Genomic DNA, 21,563 nt, shown 5'->3' on the forward strand with positions numbered 1-21,563 from the left:
GCTGAATGTTAATATTCCATCTGCTCCACCCACCCTTTTGGGAAGTATATTTATTCCACACCCCACACACACACTCTCGCGTGCAATTTTTAACAGCTTTCCTTGTTGTCAAGTCACCCCCCTCCCAACCACACACACACACACACAACATTCCTGTCAAAATTCGGTAGATCTTCGCCTGCAAGTTTGTTTTTGTTCCTTTTTTACGGGAAACGTCTGCACTTATTCTGAAATCGTGAGCAGGGAGATCTTTCTTCCAGAAGAGTTTCAAACTCTGGGATTTACTTTCCGCGCCATAACTTTATGCTGCATTCTGCGGACTGTTTGTTTTTGTTGGGATGTGAATCACCTTTTGTTATTTTTTTTTAAAAAAAGCCTCTATTTCTTTTAAAGGTGCCGGGGAAACCCCAAAGAGAGTCTTCATCGCCCAGGTTTATTGGAACTCGCGCGAATGGCGCCAAGCGGATTCAGATGTCCCGTCCCGATTGTCCCCTTCAGCCTTTGGTAGGTTCTTTCTTACACACCAAAACCATTTGACACCGGCTCCTATTCGACAGGGTTTAGCAAATGGACTAGTCACTAATTCCAATTATTTATTTTTTTCCTCCCTCCCTTCCTCGACTGACCAGGTTGCTGTTGCTCCAATTCTCCTTGCTCTGGGGAGCTCACGCGGTAAGTGGACAGCCTACAAAGATAAACAATCCGTACTCCAGGTCATGTGTGAAAAAATATAACGGAGTTGAGATGATGAATTAGTCCGATTTGAGACTAAATCACACCCCGTGTAAAGTATTTCAAACAGGTCTAATCTGATTTGCAATTCGCCCTCTTAAAATGAGCCTTTTGTTCTTTGTTATTTTTTCCAAATTCAACCTTGTCAGAAAGTGAAACCAAATAATCTGGGTGTTAAATCTAAATATGTGCTCATCCAAAACTCTGCTGCCCTTATCCACCTACCTTGCACCGAGCCCCCCCCCCCCCCCCCAATTCATCCATCAGGCCTCCACTGGCTTCCCTTTCCTGGAAACCTGCTTTTTAAAATTCTCATTCTCGTTTTCAAACCCCCTCCTCTGGTCTCACCTCTCCCTGTCTTCCTAATCTCTTCCAACCCGACCAGTCTGACATCTCTGCACACCTCCAACTGTGGTCTCAGGCTGAAATTTCCAACCATTGGGGAGCAGAGGTAGGCCATTCGGCCCATCTCGTAGTCGCGCCTTCAGCTGCTTAAATTCTGGAATTCCCTCCCTGGGATCTTGCCACTTAAAACCTATCTCTTTGACCACAATTTTGGTCAATTCTCCGAATCGTTTTAAATGGAAGGTATCAAACCTGATTTCATAATACCCCTGTGAAGCGTCTTGGTGCAATTTCACTATGTTTAAAGGCTATATAAATGCAAGTTATTGTTATTTTTACTCCTGGCTGACAAGTTGTCGGAACTCAATATTGGTAAAATCTCTAACATGTTGCCGTATTATTGTGCAAGTTGATAGTCACAGAATAATGTTGAACACTCAATATGAATGTGGAGATGAAATGCAAGTTTAAGGAAGATGTAACACATTCTAACCATGCTCTTGGCAAGTCATCTCGCTTCAGCTCATAAGAATTGTTTCTATAGATGGCCCACATTTGTTATTAGAAATTCTGCAAAGTTTCTCAAAGTTGCTTCATAGATGTACTCAGGGTTTGCATCGAGTTCTATATACCTGTACTTAGGACTTCTGCAGAATTTTCATGATGCACTAAAGCCGAAATTCAGTGATTCATGTAAAATTCACCTGGTCCCCAGGCACATGGCATACAGGCCTGAGGCCCTGTACCTCTGCGTTGGTGCCCACAAACTGGACCTCCAACTGTGGGTAAATAGTCCTGCTGCTCTGTGGATATCATGTGAGAAAAGATGGCTAAGGGAGTAAACCCTGACAGAAAGTCCAGAGTGGAGTACCATAGGTGATAATCTGCCATCTTATCAGGCAACTCCAGAGTGGTACCTAATAATTCACTCTTACAGGAAACAAGAGTGGGTATAAATGGGTCACTTTCAGGTGGCAAGATATAGGGCGTGATTCTCCAGCTGTGTTGCACTCGAGTGAGAGCACCACGCGGTCGGTGAATCCTGAGAGAGCCCTCTTCCGGCCATCCTGGCAGCCTGCGCAACTTGCGGGATTCATCCAAGTCCATTAAACATACTTAAGACCTACTCACCCAGGATACACCGGCCTCCCCAAGGAGGCTGCAGTTGGGCCAGATCAGTGCTGATCCACACAAACGTGGACCAGACAGAACAGCACCCGGGGGGAGGGGGTCTCCTGGGCCGAGACCACTGGGTGGTCAGGGAATGTGGGCACCTTGGCACTGCCATCCTGGCACTGACAAGGTGCCCAGGTGCACTGCCAAGCTGGCTGGAGCACTGCCTGGGTGTCAGGGTGTCAATGTAAGGGTACCCAGATGCAAGGGTGGCACTGCCAGGGGCCAAGGGGGGCCATGCCCACAAAAGGAGCATGGAGGGGGGAGGGTTGAATGGTGGGAGTGTGCATGAAATGTAAGTAGGAGCCTCTGGGAGGTTGGGGAGGGTGATGGGGCGGGGGAGGGGTGTCTTGGAAGGGAGAGGGCACTGTAAGGGGGCTTGGGGGTCTAAAGAGGGAAGCACCCAGGAACCACATTGTGGGATGTCCTCACTTGGTTGGTGTGGGGTGGGGCCCAGGTGTGTGCATGGGGTTACATTGCCCATGGTTGGGGTGTGTGTGGGATTCACAAGCTCACTTAGAGATCGGGGCACCCTTTCAAATAGGCGGCCTGATCTCTGAGTTCAGCTCCACAGTGCTAAAACAAATTCTAAGGCCTTGATCTTCCGGCCACACTGCACCGGGGAAGCAGCTCGCTGTGGTGCAACGTGGCCAGAGAAAGCCGGGAGACCCCGCTCTCCGGATCCACCAGGCTCTCCACATCTCGGGCATTTCAGCGCAATCTCGTGAGACGTTGCAAAGGGAATCCTGTCCACAAATGGCGACCAGACGGAACGGCACTCGTGGGGGTCTCCAAGGGGATCAGAGCCTTCCAGCTGCATGCTCTTTGGGCAGGGTGGTGCCTGGCACTGCTGGTGCCACCTGGGTACCCTGGCAGTGTCAGCCTGGCAGGGTGGCAAGTTGTCACTTCCAAGATGGCACACTGGCATATTTTGCATGCATGCTATCAGGCCGGGGTTGCCTGGCGTGAGTGTTGCGGTGGGCTGTGGGACCCTCCCATGTTGCATTGGAGGTGGGGGGATTCCTTTGGGAGCCTCGGAAAATGGGACTCCATTTAAAAATGGCATCCCAATCTCTCACTACAATGGGGAGCACCGGCAAGCAGAGCTTCCCATTGTAAAAAAACAGGGCTAGTTGCGGCATCAGCCAAGCATTCCCCGTTTAGGCCCCTTATTCAAAGCAAGTTGCATTGAATAGCTATGTTTTTCTCGGCACAGGGAGTGCCGGGAAACATGTGGCTAAATGCACTCGCTCGGGGACTTTGTTCCTTTTTGGGATGATCGTGCCCTAAGTATTGTCTAAACCAGTGAGAAACTCCCCAGGGTCCAAGAACGTGACTAGGTGTCATTGAATAGCGCTGGGGAACTCGCTGGCAGATCCAGCAGGAAACTCCCTGAAAAAGCCGTCACAAATCAACTCAGAATTCTTTTGGGAGACTCGTGCCCATAGTGAATGGAGTGCCACAATGCTGCAATCTTAATTATTTACAATCTATATCAATGATTTGGATGAAGGGACCACATGTATCGTTGCTAAATATGCAGAGGACACAAAGCTAGATAGAAAAGCTACATGAACGGGACACACACTGGCTGGGATTCAGAGAATTCCAGCCACGTATTGGCGCTGGCGTCAAAACCGGCGCGAGCGGCGCTGGCGTCAATGGGCCTCCAGGCCCAGGCATTCACACCTTCCTAGGGGGCTAGTCCAGCGCCGGAGTGCTCTGCGTTCGAAAGCCGGCGCGCCACGGCTGGCGGGGTCCATGCATGCGTGCCACGGCCGGCGCGGGTCCGCGCTTGCGCATGGGTTTCCGTCTCAGCGCCGGCCCCCAGGCAACATGGCGGAGCCCTACAGGGGCCTGGCGTGGAGGAATATAGCCCCCCCCCCCCCGGATTTGCCCGCCTGGCGATGGTTAGGCCCCGATCGCGGGCCTGGCCACTGTGGAGGCGCCCCCCCGGAGTCGGATCTCCCCACCCCCCCCCCGCCCCCACCAGGATGGCCCCCGCAGCCAGAACTCCGAGGTCCCGCTGGGTGGGACCATACGTAACCCACGCCGGCGGAACTCGGCGGGCACTTGCCCGAAATTCAATGCATTGTTTAAATGGGGAGAGATTGCAGAACTCTTTTAAAAAAATTATTTTCTTTAATACATTTAAAAAAAAAAGAGTATCCAATTCATTTTTTCCAATTAAGGGGCAAATTAGCGTGGCCAATCCTCCTACCCAGCACATCTTTTGGGTTGTGGGGGTGAAACTCACACGGGGAGAATGTGCAAACTCCACACGGACACGTGACCCAGAGCCGGGATCGAACCCGGGATCTTGGCGGCGTGAGGCAGCAGTGCTATCTACTGCACCAGCATGCTGCCCGAGATTGCAGATCTCTTGAGGTATAAAGGGATCTGGGTGTCCTGGTACATGAATTGCAAAATGTTAGTATGCAGATAAAGCACGTGATTACGAAGGGAAATGCAATATTGTCATTAATTGCAAAGGAAAATTGAATATAAAAGTAGAGAGGTTATGCTTCAGTTGCACAGGGCACTGGTGAGGCCACATAGAATCATAGAATCCCTACAGTGCAGAAGGAGGCCATTCAGCCCATCAAGTTTGCAACAGCCCCTGGAAAGAGCACCCTACTTAAGCCCACGCCTCCACCTTATCTCCATTATCCAACAGAACATTTTGGACACTAAGGGGCAATTTAGCATAGCCAATCCACCTAACCTGCACATCTTTGTACTGTGGGAGGAAACTGCAGCACCCAAAGGAAATCCACGCAGACACGGGGGAAAGTGCAAACTCCATACAGCCAGTCACCAAAAGCTGGAATTGAATCCGGGTCCCTGGCGCTGTGAGCAGCAGTGCTAATCACTGTGCCACCATGCTGCCATGGAGTACATCTGGATTACTCTGCACAGTTTTGGTCTCCTTATTTAAGAAAGGATAAAATTGTGTTAGAAGCAAATCTGAGATGGTTCACTCAACTGATTCCAGTGAGGAGACTTTATGAGGACAGGTTGGACCTGGATCCATCGGAGTTTAAAAGAATATGACTTGATTTTATTAAAGCATATAAGATCCTGAGAGAGCTTTACAGAGTGGATGCTGAAATGAAGTTTCCCCTTGTGGGAGAGAATAGAATTTGGAGACACCGTTTCACAATATGATGGAGATTAGGAGAAATAATTTCTCTGGGGGTTATGGCTCTGTGCAACTCTCTCTTCCCAGGAGACCATTAGAAGCAGGGCCGTCAAATATTTTTAAGGCAAAGGTAGATAGAGTTGTGACTATCAAGGAAATCAAAGAGCACCAGGGCAGGCAGGATATTGTCCTTCAGGCCACTAACAGATCAGCCATGACCTTATTGAATGGCGGCTCAGGCAGGGTCAAATGGCCTCTTCCTGCTCTTAATTTGTATGTTCTTTCCTTTGGGCTATGCTGATGGGGTGGGGGGTTCCTGATGCTTGTGCAAATCAGGAACTTCATAAGATTTACCCAGGCCTGCACCCTGGAGAGCAAACTTCAGCTTCGTAGTTTATGTTGTCACAACGGAGGAAGCAACAGTTATCAATTATAAGTTTGCGTTCGATAGCAACCTCTACAACCACAACATGGCCGGAATTGTACGGTTGTCAGGATTCACTTTTCCCGCTGGCAGCTCACCCGCCAGCGGATTTTCCGGCAGCGTGGGGTGGTTTCAATGGGAAATCCCATTGACAAGCGGTGGGAGGATAGAATCCCGCTGGCAGTCAACGGCCTGCGGCCGAGACACCCACGGCTGGGAGACCGGAGAAACCCGCCCCAGATAATATTCAATCCAGAAATTACATAACTCTGTGGGCAAAGTCTATTGTCTGCTGAGATGGACATTTACTCCATGTAAAATTGCTCGTGAATGCTTTACTTGAAATTTATGTAGAGCTTTGACGGGGTTTTCTTAGTTTGCATTTGAGTTCTTTGTATAATCTGTTCTGGACTTTCTCTGTTGGTATTTCAGATTGTGAAGCATTTTGATTGGTCACTATATATAGTCTGTGAAGTAATTATCTTCAATATTGCACATAGGTACCCGAGTTAATGCATATTGCTTTCAAATGTACTACTCCTTACATCTATATTTAGGGTTTCCTACCTCTAGCTCTGCCAGGATTTTCTGTGCCTGCATTTAGATTAGAATACACACAAATATCCTGACCTGTACTTAGTGTCTCTGTTTAATGAGTCTTTGATAGCCTGTGTCTGTACTTGAGGCTTTCGCTGAATTCTTTTTGTGAATTACAATTGTATTTGGGGCTTGCGCAGAATGTTTCCTTTATGGTTTCTGAGTAACCCCTGGTAGCACAGGAATCACTTTTGGCCATACTCCATTCTAACAGATATGCGGTTTTGGATACTGTTGGGGACGATGACTGTACAGGGAAAAGCAGTGGTAGTCAATTCAGGGCACCATTGGTGGGTCTGCTGCAGAAGAGGGGAGGAGGAAGAATGGCAAGGTTATAGTGGTAGGGGATTCAATTGTAAGGGGAACAAACAGGTGTTTCTGCAGCCACAAAAGAGGCTCCTGGATGGTATGTTGCCTCCCTGGTGCCAGGGTCAGGGATGTCACTGAGCGGCTGCACGGCCTACTGAAGGGGCAAACAGACAAATATCATGGTACACATTGGTGCCAACGATATATTAGAAGCAGGGATGAGGTCTTAAAGCAGAATTTAGGGAGCCACGACTCAGAGGCAGTAACCTCTGGATAATCTCATGTACTCCTGAGTATAGAAATAGGAAGTTAGTCCAGATGAATGTGTGGCTGGAGAGATGTGCAGGAGGGAGGGCTTTAGATTTCTAGGAAATGGTGACCGTTTTTGGGGATGGTGGAACCTGTTCAAGGCAGATGGTTTTCACCTGAACCGAAATGGGACCAGTGTCTTGCAGGGAGGTTTGCTAGTGCTGTTGCGGAGGGTTTAAACTAACTTGGCAGGGTTGAGATCCTGAGAGAAGGTTCAGCAGGGAGGGATGCACAGCCAAAATCAGAAGAGGCAGCAAGTGAGTCAGGAAGACATAGAAGTTATAGTCTGGCTAAATCACAAGGGAGTTCAGTAAGATTGGATGGTATTTATTTTAATGCAAGGAATCTGATGAACAAGGCAGATGAGTTGAGGGCACAAATTAAAACATGGGGGTATGATGTCATTGCTGCCACTGAGACATGGTTGAGAGAGGGGCATGATTGGCAGTTCAATATTCCAGGATAGAGAATCTTCAGGCGAGACAGGTGTGGTGAACCATGTAATAGGAGATGTAAGGTAGGACCTGCACTACAGGTTCGCCGGTAGCTCCTGCCGGCTGGCTCCGCCCACGGAGAACTGTAGAAATATGCATGACCTCCAGTGCCCTGCCATTTCGCCAGCTGCAGCAGGAGGCCACGCATCTGACTGTAATAAAGCCACAGCTGTACCCAACTTTAGTCTTTGTGCAATTGATCGTGCATCAATTTATTACAGTCAGATTTTCCACAGAATGGATATCAGAATTAAGCTTGATCGCCTGCAGCTGGATCCGCACTCGCCCAACGCCAGAAAAGACTTTACTCACTGGCCAGCATGTTTTGAGGCCTACATCAAGGCTGCGGACCCCGAGTCAACGGAGGCTCAGAAGATAAATGTCCTGGACTCCAGACTGAGCTCCAGCATGTTCCCGTTGATCCAAGACGCCACGAATTACACAAAAGCAATGGAATTCCTTAAGGAACACTACGCGCAGAAGGCGAACACGTTCTTCGCCAGGCATGTACTCGCCACCCGCTCGCATCTACCTGGTGAGTCCATCGAAGACTTCTGGCGGGCCCTAATTCCACTCACTGTGACTGTCAGGCCGTTAGAGGCCGCCAAACAGGCGAATCTCCTCATGCGCGATGCCTTCGTGACGGGGATTGCGTCGGACCGCATCCGAGAACAATTACTGGAAGGGGCCACGCTCGAACTGGCGGAGACGAAAACCTTGGCGCTCTCCATGACGGTCGCATCCCGTAACGTACAATCGTACCTCTCCCGCATCGCTGCCCACCCTTCTACTCCTTCCTACCCATCCTGGACCCCGCCGACAACCTCCTCAGCCGGGGCCCTGCCTTCCCAATACGCCTGCGCCCCACGCCGATCCGCGCACCCCGGGGGTCCCCGTTGCTACTTCTACGGTCAGCAGAAGCACCCCCACCAACACTGCCAGGCCCGCACTGCCGTTTGTAAATCCTGCAGTAAAAAGGGCCACTTCGTGGCGCTGTGCGAGGCCCGCGCAGTCGCTGCGATCGCACCCGCTATTGCCCCCTCCCCCACAGCAGACGCAAAATGGGAGCCACCATCCTCTCCTCCCGGGTCCATGTGCGACCAATGGGCGCTGCCATCTTGTCCCCCTTCGGCCACGTGCGCCCCATGGGCGCCGCGCCACCTTGTCCCGACCCCAAAGTGTGCGCACCATGGGCTCCGCCATCTTGTCCCCCACAGGGTCTCGGGACATCCCAACATCAGAACCGCACACGCTCGCCACCTGAAGCATCCGATGGCTACCCGCAGCTCGCTTCGTTGATGCTGGACCAATCTTGCCCCACAACCTGGCCACCGCGTCGACGACGGTTAAAATCAACAGCCACGCGACCTTGTGCCTGCTGGACTCCGGGAGCACCGAAAGCTTCGTTCACCCAGATACGGTAAGGCGCTGCTCCCTCGTGGTCCACCCTGCCAATCAAAGGATCTCCCTAGCCTCCGGATCCCACTCCGTCCCGATCCGAGGCTTTTGTACAGTCACCCTCATGGCCCAGGGAATTTCGAAACTTCTGCCTCCATGTCCTTCCTAATCTCTGCGCTGCACTCCTGTTGGGCCTGGACTTCCAGTGCAACCTTCAGAGCCTCACCCTCAAATTCGGCAGGCCTTTACCCCCCCTTACCGTTTGCGGCCTCGCGACCCTCAAGGTCGATCCCCCCTCCCTTTTTGCCAATCTAACTGCGGATTGCAAGCCCGTTGCCACTAGGAGCAGACGGTACAGCATCCAGGACAAGACCTTCATCAGGTCCGAAGCCCAGAGGCTGCTTAAGGAGGGTATTATCGAGGCCAGCAACAGCCCCTGGAGAGCCCAAGTGGTAGTGGTTAAAACTGGGGAGAAACACAGGATGGTCGTGGACTACAGCCAGCCCATCAATCGATACACGCAGCTCGACGTGTACCCCCTCCCACGCACATCTGATATGGTCAATCAGTTTGTGCAGTACCGGGTCTTCTCAACAATTGACCTGAAATCCACCTACCACCAGCTCCCCATCCGTAAGTCGGACCGGCCATACACTGCCTTCGAGGCGGACGGTCGCCTCTACCACTTCCTTAGGGTCCCTTTCGGTGTCACAAATGGGGTCACGGTCTTCCAAAGAGAGATGGACCGAATGGTCGACCAGTACGGTTTGCGGGCCACCTTTCTGTACTTAGATAATGTCACCATCTGCAGCCATGACCAGCAGGACCACGATGCCAACCTCGATAAATTTCTCCGCACTGCCACTCTTCTCAACCTGACCTACAACAAAGAGAAGTGTGTGTTCAGCCCGACCCGGTTAGCCATTCTCGGCTATATAGTCCAAAACTGACTTTTCGGGGCCGACCCCGACTGCATGCGCCCCCTCATGGAACTTCCCCTCCCCCACTGTCCCAAGGCCCACAAACGCTGCCTGGGGTTCTTTTCCTACTACGCTCAGTGGGTCCCAAACTATGCGGACAAGGCCCGCCCACTCAACTAGTCCACCCAATCCCCCTTTGCGGCCGAGGCACAACATGCTTTCGCCCGCATCAGAGCAGACATCACCAAGGCTGGGATACACGCAGTGGACGAGTCACTGCCTTTCCAAGTAGAAAGCGACGCTTCAGATGTCGCCCTTGCCGCCACTCTAAACCAGACAGGCAGACCCGTGGCATTCTTTCCCCGCACCCTTCATGCCTCGGAAATTCGACACTCATCCGTCGATAAGGAGGCCCAAGCTATCGTTGAAGCTGTGCGGCATTGGGGGCATTACCTGGCCGGTAAGAGATCCACTCTCCTTCCGGACCAACGGTCGGTAGCCTTCATGTTCGATAACACACAGCGGGGCAAGATCAAAAATGATAAAATCTTGTGGTGGAGAATCGAGCTCTCCGCCTATAATTACGAGATCTTGTATCGCCCCGGTAAACTCAACGAGCCCACAGACGCCCTCTCCTGAGGTACATGTGCCAGCGCACAAGAGGACCAACTCCGGGCCCTACACGACACCCTTTGTCACCCAGGGGTCACTCGATTGTACCATCTGGTCAAAGCTCGCAATCTGCCCTACTCCGTCGAGGAAGTAAGGACAGTCACCAGGGACTGCCAGGTCTGTGCGGAGTGCAAATCGCACTTCTACCGGCCGGACTGTGCGTGCCTGGTGAAGGCTTCCCACCCCTTTGAACGCCTCAGCGTGGATTTCAAAGGGCCCCTCCCCTCCACCGACCGTAACACGTACATCCTCAGTGTGGTCGATGAGTACTCCAGATTCCCCTTCGCCATCCCATGCCCCGATATGACGTCTGCCACCGTCATCAAGGCCCTCAGTACCATACTCGCTCTGTTCGGTTTCCCCGCCTACATCCATAGTGACAGCGGATCCTCATTCATGAGCGATGAGCTGCGCCAGTTCCTGCTCAGCAGGGGTATCGCCTCCAGCAGGACGACCAGCTACAACCCCCGGAGAAACGGGCAAGTAGAACGGGAGAATGGGACGGTTTGGAGGGCCGTCCAGCTGTATTTTGACGTGCACTTGCAATGCCAAGGCATACAAGGGTATGGGCCAAGTGCTGGAAAATGGGATTAGAAGGTGGTTGTTTTTGACCGGCGCAGATGCGATGGGTCAATGTGCCTTTTCTGTGCTGTAGACCTCTATGACTAACCAAATTTTGTAGTAGAGAATAATTAGATGAATTATCTGTGTTTGGGTTTGTGCAGAAATCATTTTTTGATGCCTAGTTTATTTATGTTTGGGTTCATGTATACATTCTTTTGGATATCGCAGACCAAGATTTGGGATTTGAGCAGCATTACATACATAGATGATACATAGAACATACAGTGCAGAAGGAGGCCATTCGGCCCATCGAGTCTGCACCGACCCACTTAAGCCCTCACTTCCACCTTATCCCCATATCCCAATAACCCCTCCTATCCTTTTTGGACACTAAGGGCAATTTTTAGCAAGGCCAATCCACCTAACCTGCACGTTTTTGGACTGTGGGAGGAAACCAGAGCACCCGTAGGAAACCCGCGCAGACACGGGGAAATCGTGCAGACTTCGCACAGTATTAGTCAGGGGTGCTCTACATCAGCATTTTACAGTGTACAGAAGTTCTCCTTGATGTTATGCAACTGCATTTAAGATTTGTTTCGAAATGCTGCTGCACGTTTCAATGTTTTTACCTGAAGGTAACGCAATTTCTTTTGACAATTGGCATTTCTCCTCACTATGCTAAAGACAGATGAAGAATAATTTCACAATTTTTCCTCTTTCTCCTCAAGTCTTGCGAGAGTTGCACTGGCACCAGTAACTCCTCAGTACATAGATGGATATAGAGTGTGAGCCCAAGTTGGGACTGCCAGCAAGCTATTCATGGAGGGTAAAATACCTAAGCACTTAGTTCTGTTCTCATCTGTCAGTGATGCACATAAACATGCATCATAAATATAAGATGTTCAATAATAAATCCAGGAATGAATTCAGGAGAAAATGGAATGTTTGAGGCATGTGGCGTGAATACATTTAATAGGAGCTAGGTAACTGCATGACAGAGGAAGGAATAGACAAATATGTTGATAGAGTGAGACAGATTAAATAGACTAGGGGGAGACATGAACACTAGTTGCATGGCCTGGTCCATGTTTGCTTCTACAGCTCTCTTTGTGCCTTTAAGACATTCCTTACGGCCTACATCTTCAAACAAGCTTTTGACCACCCGCTCTAATATTACTTTACATAGCTTGTTGGTAAGTATTGCTTCCTGACGCTCCTATGAAGTGCCTGGAGTTGTTTTATTACAACGCTTGAAACATCTTGCAATATTTAATGGAATCTCACGAGACGTCGCTGGGCGGGATCCAAATTAACATGAGCCATGAGGAGCATTTAAATATGTCTGCACTGGAATTCCTGGTGCCCAGAAACTAACAGCCGCGCCTGGGAGACCTCGCCAAGGTGCCGTTTAGCAGTGGTTTCCACAAACGTGGATCAGGTGTACCATCACGTTGTGGGGGGTTCACCCAGGCCATTTGAGACCACTGGGTGGTCGGGTTCTGGGCCCTCGCACTCCTATTGACACCCGGGCACCTTGGCACTTCCAGCCTGGCACCTTGGCAGTGCCACCTGGGCACCCAGTCATTGCCATCTTGGTAGTACCAGAGTGACTGGGTGGTACTTCAGGCTGGCACGAGCATTGCCTGGGTGCCAGGCTGGCAGTGCCAAGGTGCCTGGGTACCATGTTGCCACGGATTGGGCTCAGGGGTGTTTTGCTCTTAAGAGGTGTGATTTAGGGGGGGGGCTGTGCTTGAGGACCCCGTGAGAGCTATGTTGGGTGCAGTTTAGGAGTCTGGAGGCCCTGGTAGGGTTGCTAAAGAGGGCCGAAAGATCAGGGCGGCATTTAGAAATCCGCCCCGATCTGCAAATACTCTTCCTGCGAGCTGAGGCAGTCTGTGCAGAAAATGATGCAAGTGTGACCTTGACGGAGCGTTCTTCACCAAGGTCAAAATAAATAGCAAAGTGCTGCTAAATAGTGGGGGCTTTCTCGGAGCGGCAGGCATCGATAAACATCCCCCTAAATGCACCCGAACCGGGGGCGGGATTCTCCAGTAATGGGGCCATGTCCCCACGCCAGTGTCAAAATGCGGGCGTTTCACTCTGGACTTGCCTTAAGAAAGTCCAGAGTGATTCTCCAAAATGCAGGGGGCTAGCAGGGCCCCAGAGTGCTCCACGCAGCTCTGGCTGCGGATACGGGGCCCTGCACTTCCGGCCGGGAGTCTGCGCATGCGTACGGCGGTGGCCTGCAGCGGCCACCCCGTGGGACACGGCGGACTCACACCACGGAGCAGCACCAGTAACGTAGGTCCCCCCGCGCCTCCCCGGGATCGCGCACACCCGCGGATCGGTGCCGCCCGAATGCTGCCCCGGCAGTCCATGAGGCCCCCCTCCCCCAGGTGGAGGATCTCCCCGCCGCCTTTCCGACGGGTGAGACCATGAGAGACCCACGCCGTTGGGAACTCGGCCAGTTACACTTGGAGAATCGCGGGGGTGGGGGGGGGGGGCCTCTGTCAATGGCCCCCTACTCGCGCCACATAGACCGCACGTGCGCGATTCGCGCCGATTCTCCGGGGAACGGATTTCGGCATCAACGCCCATTCTCCGGCCGCGCGCCGATCGCGATTTCGGCGCAGAGGCTCGGAGAATCCTGCCCTGGGCCTCGGTTTCTGTCCCGTTAAATCGTGCCCAACGTTTCAGGTCTAAATGATCCGTCTACAGAACTGCTTATTGGTTCTGTGTAGTAAATTCTATACTCAAAATGCTTCCAGTAGGAGATCCTTGGATGGTAAATATGAACCAAACTGATTTCTTCCCCTCTTTCACTCAGAGGTATTGAGCCCAGTTGCGGTCTTGGCTGAAAACAGCCAAATTAATACAGACTAGAAACTGGGTCGTGGGCTTTTTGCTTTGGATGACTTGGTGCTATTGAATTTAGTCACAAGCCTTTGGGCAGCCAGCTGATGAAACATAATTGGGAGTCTTGGGGCCTATGGATTCTGAGTTTTGGGTAAGTTCACAAAAAATAGCAGGTGCAAATTGCACAATTGGGTTGCGTCTTGGTATATCCATTCAAGGGGCAGGCCCCCATGCATGGTTATTCAATTCGGAAGTTTCTGGAGACTTGAAGTAGTCTGTGTAGAAATTACAAAAGTCACCTTTTAAATGCCCATTGAAAAAAAGGTGCTTCCAGAAATCACTCTCTGACTTTTTGGGCATCAATGCGGTAATATAGGATATTATGTGTAAATTAATGATGATTCATTTATTCAGTGATGATTCATTTTAGTTCTCGAGAGTTGACTTTGACTTCAGTAATATTTAAGGTAATTATCGAGAGATAAGCATTGTTTTCATAATTCTTTACACAAATGTGTTAAATAAGTATCCTCTTGGTCATGTTTATCAGAACTTATTAAGGAGGACTATTGTGGTGATAGCTTGGTAACACATTGAATAATCAGCTTGTCCCCGCTGATGTCTGATGCAACTTATTGAGTGATATATACTAAGTAAGGTATACTTGATTGATGAGCAAAATCTCAGTGATTTGCAATAAAAGGTATTGATGGATATGCACCATCTTGCTGATCACATTATATCACAATGTGTTATAATATGGACTTGTGAATATGTTTGTGGTTCATTATTTATTTTTAAGAGGAATGTTGCTGAAAAGAGAGACACATTGCAAAGCTTTATGCCTCGCACTCATCAGGATTCCACAGTTGGGTGGCACTTGTCGAACAATCTGGAGTGCGTGATCGCTACACCAACAATCAATTTAAGATAATCAGTTGAACTCGTAGTGTAGCTCATTTACCATTTTGCTAGCAGTGACATGTGTTCATGCACTGATTTGTTCTCTGTAACCAAAAATAAAATGTTCAAGCCTTGCACCATTTCTGAATTTTTGGGAGCCTGGGAGCCTATTGTTTCCTGCTACTTTCTCCATGGCAACACCCCGGCCATAGAACCATAGAATTCCTACAGTGCAGAAGGAGCCCATTCGGCCCATTGAGTCTGCTCTGACCCTCTGAAAGAGCAGCCCACCCAAGCTCACTTCCCTGCCCTTTCCCTGTAACCCCACTTAATCTGCACATCTTTGGACACTAAGGGGAAATTTAGTATGGCTGAGATACCCTCAATTACGACTCGAGAGAGAAGATTGATAATTCAAAGGCTTTAATTAGCAGAGAACCAGACAGCTGCCGAGAAGTGTGCTCATTGCACGCTGCCTACTGAACATTACATTATATACAGTTCCCTGGGGGGGCAGAGTCGGAGGCGGAGTCCCCAGGGTTCCAAACCCGGTCTTAAAGGGATCACCACATTAAATGTACCGTTATACAGTTATCATTCATCACAATGGCCAAACCTGCACATCTTTGGACTGTGGGAGGAAACCCACGCAGACACGGGGAGGAAGTGCAAACTTCAGACAGTCATCTAAGGCTGGAATTGAACCTGGATATCTGGTGCTGTGAGGCAGGAGTGCAAAGCACTGTGCCACCATGCTGCCCCGCCAGTCAGTGTTGACTTGCCGGCCAATCAGCACCCTTTCCTCCTGTAGTATAAACTGTTGTGATTGCTTGAAATTTGGCATTCCCGCATTTTCCTGATGAAAAAATGCAAGATGAAGAGCTTCAACAAAAAGCCTCTCTTTTTTGCAATGCTCAGGTTCTGTTCTGTCAAGTGATTTTTTTGAAGAGGAACTTATTCTGTTAAATTAGCACATAACAAATGTTAGGAATTATGAAGCTAATTTCCTGTACACCCATGAAAGTTTGATACCCCTGATGTCATTCATGATGCCATGGAAATGGAATTTAATTATTAAAAAGATGTATAACGGGATGTGGGTGTCACTGGTAAGGCCAACATTTGATTCCCATCCCTAATTTCCCTTGAAATGGGCAGCTAGCAAGGCCATTAAAGAAGGCAGTGTTAATGATCAACTGCATTGTTGTGTGTTTGAAGTCACGTGTAGGCTCGACAAATAGATTTCATTCCCTACAGGAAGTGAATCAGATGGTTTTTTTGTGACAATCAAGAGTTTTACAGTTAACATTACTGAGACTGGCTTTAAATTCCAGATTTTATTAATTGAATTTCAATATCACCTGCTGCCGTGGTGGGATTTGAACCCGTGTCCCCAGAGCATTAATCTGGGCCTCTAGATTACTAGCCCAGCAACATTAGCAGTCCGCTAACGTCTCCCCAACCCTCCAGGAATGGGGGTGTTCAATACAAGCTGATCAAATATTAAATATAAAAAGGGGACCCATGGAAGACTTTGGGCAGCAAGAAAATTTGCTGCCAGCAGAATTTAAAAAAAAAAAGAGCAATGCTGTGTGATTTGAAGAATTAATCTATTCTGAATGGAGTTTACAAATGCCTGGTACCTGTTTTAATGCTTTAATTGGATTACCTAAATTGTTGCCAAAGTGCTGATTGTGTTCACTGAGTGGAGTGTGTACAATGGAGCTGATCCAATTAGAGTGGGCCATGTTTTTATATAATTTCGTGCCCTTTGAATCCGTCACTCATAGGAGTACTAGAAATTATCAGGCATAGATGAACATGTGTGTCGTCTTCGTAACCCATATAACTTTCCTTTTTACTATTGTCATTGGTCTTGACATTGCTGTTGTCATATACATTCATTGAACTAAATGTCCTGGCGGTCATGCAGAAAATGTTAACATTTTAGAAGGATTCAGGGGCGTCATTCTCCGCCGGCGGGAGTCTCCGTTTTGCCGGCGCCCGGGGGTTTCCCGACGGCGTGAGGCTGCCCCACAATGGGAAACCCCATTGACCGGCCGGTGTTACGGAGACTCCCGCCGGCCGGTCGGGGCAGAAATGTGGCGGGGCAGGTAGGAGAATTTCGCCCCAGTTGTTTGCTTGAAATGTGTATCCACTGTGCAAGTTGTCATGTTCTTCTGATGAGGAAGTCATATGCTTCCGTTTAATCTATGTGCTTGTGGTAGCATCTTCCGTGCTACCTTCATCATAGCCATAGGAGTAAAGGAAGGTGGTTTCACTGGTTGAGGATCTTCAGAGAGTTTAGGGAGGATTCAGTGGATTCAGAGGAGTCAGCGACGATAAAGTATCCAATAGTCATTGCAGAAGTCTCTGTGTCACCTGGTTGGCCTATTGATGCCAAGCCTACATGATATTAGAAACAGGTTGTTGCTGTCAGTTCCATATTTCCATAGTGTTTCTGTTAGACCAGTGATGATGGAAACCTCTTTCGAGTTGCTACTGCGACCAGTCTATCTGTGGGAGGAACAGCTTGTATCCATGAAGTTAGTGAAATCCTAAGTCATGGTTCAGGAGTAGAAGTAGGCCATTCAGCCCTTTGAGTCTGCTTTGCCATTTAATGAGATCATGATTGAACTGGTATAATCCTCAACGCCACTTTTTTCCATAACCCTTGATTCCCTTACTGATTAAAAATTTGTCTATCTCAACCGTAAATATGTTTACCCAGCCTCAACAGCTCTGTCGTAAACAATTCCACAGATTCCCTAGCCTCTGAGAGAAGAAATTCCTCCTCACCTCTGTCTTAAATGATGTGGAGATGCCGGCGTTGGATGCCGGCGTTCACCTGAGGAAGGAGCAGTGCTCCGAAAGCTAGTGATTCGAAACAAACCTGTTGAACTTTAATCTGGTGTTGTAAGACTTCTTACTGTCTTAAATGGGCGACCCCTTACTCTGAGATTAGGGGCGCGATTAAATGGAAGTGTGGTAGTGAGTGGGAACTGCCGTGAGCTTCCTGACGTTCGGCCTGGGGAGGCCGCCACCGTTACAAACGTTAATTTGTCGACTAAACGAGGCCCTGCGGGCTTTTCGCTGAAAATGACTGTCCTGCCGACTGATTCGCTGGGATCGCTCTCACCAACCACCCCGCTAACAAGGAAGATTAGCACTTAAACCTCTCCTGCACAGTCAACCCACACAGCTCGCAGCCATGCTACCAAGGAGACCAGCCCCACAATTCGGGGATGCCGACGTGGCCAGACTGTTAGACACAGTCAAAATCAGACAGGATTCCCTGTTCCCCTGAGGGTCTCGGAGAGTCAGCCGCAGGACAGCCAGTGCTACCTGGGAGGAAGTAGTAGCAGTGACCATCAGCTTGGGGAGCGTCACCAAGAAGACCGGCACCCAGTGCCGTAAGAACGTCAACAACTTCCACTGTCATTCCGACTTTCCACCTCGGTGGCCGATAGTAGCGGACAGGCCTCTGGGGCACATTCTGGTGATCACCACACAGTTGCAGATGCACATCAGGTGGAGGCAGCAACGCCCAGGTGAGATGGCAGTAAGAGGACTGCTGCGTCCCAGTCAGATGCTGAGCGTCTGGACCAGGTTTAACCGGAGGTGATGCAGATACTAGGGTGTGGCTGTGAGATTCAGACGGGAATGTCAGCGACACTCCAGCAGGTCAATGCTGGAGACCCAGAGGCTACGGATGCAGTGTGGATACGGATGTGGATACGGATGTGGCGTGGCACCAAGGCCAGCGCTGCTAGGGTGGCGAGGCAGTGGAGAGCCTGCTGCACCACATCGGCAGCATGAGTGGAGGTGTCCAAGACATGGTTCAGTCAGTGACAGCCATGGCTGACCGACTTGACAACATGTCCCAGTCGCTGGGGGACGTGTCCTAGTCCTAGGTGGACCTTGATGAGGCGCTGCGGAGCATGTCCCAGTCTCAGCTAGGCATTGCCAAGGACCTCCAGAGCATGCTCCGGTTACTGGGGTAGGTGTCCCAGTCTTGGATGGCCATGGAATGCGGTAGGCAGCAGGCTGCCTCTACCTCTGATGTGCATTCTGGGGTCAAACCTAGGCACAGCGTTAGAGCATGGAAGGCTAAGCAGGTCAAGGATCACAGACGGCATGGGTATGGGAAGAGGGGTTGGGCGTGAGGTGGGGGGTGGGAAGGTGGGACGGCACCACCGGGGGGGGGGATTGGGGCAGTTGGGGACACATATGTTGCACTCGAGACATATAACCTTTCTGGCAATTTAGTCTGCAATGCAGGCTGGGCAACAATCCCCTGCCCAGCTCCCTGGGAATGGAGGTCCTGGATTCCTGCATTCTGGGAAGAGGGAGGAGCTAGGGTGGGTAAGAAGGGAAGGGGGAGGGGAATTGGGGAGGGAAGTGGGAGAGGGTGGGGTATGACGGATGAGGCCATGTCCTATGTGATATGGGCGAGGATGAAGCCTCCCTGGCCCTCCGACTTGCCAGACACTCACCGCTGCCGCCTGTCCTCCAGCCTCCGGCTGGTCCTGCGGGTCCTCCCCAGGCTCATCCTCCAGCCCCTCCTTGTCTGGCGCCTTCTCGTAGGTGACCACATGTTCCTCCTCCGCCATTTCCAGCACATCGCCCTGCTGCTATGCCAAATTGTGGAGGGCACAGCAGACCACCACAAAGCAGGCGACCCTCCGGGGGGGTGTACTGCAGGGCACCACCGCAGTGGTTGAGGCATCGGAACTGCATTTTGAGGTGTCGATGTGCCACTCAATGACAGCCCGGGTGGTCACATGGGCCTCGTTGTATCAGGTCTCTGCATCACTCACTGGTCACCGTACTGGTGCCATTAGCCAGGTCCTCAGCACGTACCCCTTACTCCCCAGGAGCCAACCAGCCATCCGAGGGTGGTCCTCAAAGAGGTCAGGGATGTCCGACTGCCCCAGGATGTAGCTGTCATGCCCACTTCCTGGGAATCGCGCACTTGCATGATCTTGATGTGGTGGTCACCCACGAACTGGACATTCGGGGAGTGGAACCCATTCCGGTTAATGTAGGCCCAGTGAGCGCGAGGCGACATACATGCCATCCACTACCCCCTGGACATTGGTCATCCTGGCGATAGTGGAGAATCCTGCTGCCTGGGCATCCTGTTAGTCCTGGCCCATGTTAAAGTTTAAATAATTCGCTGCCTGGGCAAATGGGGCATCTGTGACCTCATTGATGCACTTCTGGGCTGTAGCATGTGAGATGCCACACAAGTCCCTGCTCGAGCCCTGGAATGATCCTGAGGTGTAGAGGTTCAGGACTTGTGGGCCACCGAGAGCAGGTGTCCTCCTCCTCCACAGGTGCTGCATCATTTCCTCGTTGAGGTGGAGCCTCCTGTGGCACACGCTGTCTGTCATCTGTTCGAAAGACCAGTGACGCTTATACACCCTGGGCCCTTGCTGGCACCCCCCCCCCCCCCCTCTGGGTCCCTGACCTGATAGGTGTCCGGGTCCTCAGGGGGACCCTGCACATGGGCCGCCACCTTGAGCCTCTGTCGATGCTGCTGTCACCTACATCTCTGCGAGGGCAACTTCCATGAGTTCCAAGATATCATCCATCCCGTGTAATATCTGTAAGGACTTGGAAAGGGTGTGATACTGACAACCAGTGGTGACAGCCGCCCCCGGGACCCTCCATTCCACCATCGCTTGTGTCATGATATTCAGATAAACATATCATGGTGCAAACACACATACACACTGATGGACAGATCAATGGACCAATCAACACACATGCAACATCACAGCCAATCACCAGTGAGAGAGCACACGCACTATAAAACAGGGAACATCACAGTTCCCACTCGTTCCAGCAGGAGACAGCTCAGGGCACAGAGCTGACAGCGTGCCACTCAGACATACACCATGTGCTGAGTGCCTCTCTAAGATAGTGTTAGGGCTGGGTCCACAAGTTAACGGGTAAATTACGAACCACAGTCATAAGTTTACAGATGTTGTTATTAAGAGTAATAAAACAGTTGTACCATCTACAACCGTGTTGGTTCATCTGTATAGTGAAACACCCAACATGACAGCTTGCACCTTCCCACACCCCCTGCCATCCGACAGGCCCAGCCCACACATCCCCGGCCGCAGTGGGGGCCCCAGCTCACCTGACCACAGGCATCCTTGAACATTAAATCCTTAGAGCTGTAATCATGGCCTGAAGTTTTAGGATGGCAAGTGCTAAGTCCCGGTGTCATGCGTAGGTAGGGGCAGAGCTCCCTGGTCCTGGAGGGAAGGGTACCTCAAATCTCAAAATGCCTTCATGATTGAGGCACCCTGCACCTCTCCGCACGAGACGGAGATTTTTAACTTTTTCAGTTTCAGGTTTCAGGTTGGATGTAGCAGAATTGAGGGGATTCTGCATGTTATTTAGACCCTCAGTTAATGAAGTTTCACTGAACTCTACCTGGAATGGTTTTTACCATACTGGATTGTGATGTAGGTAATAATGTAATGGTTGTCTGAAATTGATGCCTTAATTTGGGAAATTGTGATCGTCTCTTCATATGGATGTCCAAAGTTTTTCACATGGCAAGCAATGGAGAAAGAAGAGTTAGTGGTAATTGAAGACATATAGGTCATCGTTGTAAGCCCCTCTCCTCTCTGGTGGGTTCTCAGGCTGGGGATGAGGGGTGCATAGCATTGCATTGACTTGATTTCCTGCGGGATCTCGCCTGCCCC

The 21,563-nt window shown here is 50.5% G+C and overlaps 1 protein-coding gene across 1 annotated transcript in view; it reads left to right on the forward strand.

The window, feature by feature from the left end:
- LOC140389020 (uncharacterized) overlaps positions 1–21,563 on the forward strand; it is a 278,261-nt gene that overhangs the window by 377 nt on the left and 256,321 nt on the right. Inside the window, exons 2-3 of the mRNA XM_072473187.1 lie at positions 394–504; positions 630–672. Coding sequence (XP_072329288.1) covers positions 452–504; positions 630–672 — 96 coding nt within the window. The 5' untranslated portion in view covers positions 394–451. The remainder of the gene's footprint in view (positions 1–393; positions 505–629; positions 673–21,563) is intronic.

This window comes from Scyliorhinus torazame, chromosome 14 (assembly GCF_047496885.1).
Source record: "Scyliorhinus torazame isolate Kashiwa2021f chromosome 14, sScyTor2.1, whole genome shotgun sequence".
Classification (NCBI taxonomy): domain Eukaryota; kingdom Metazoa; phylum Chordata; class Chondrichthyes; order Carcharhiniformes; family Scyliorhinidae; genus Scyliorhinus; species Scyliorhinus torazame.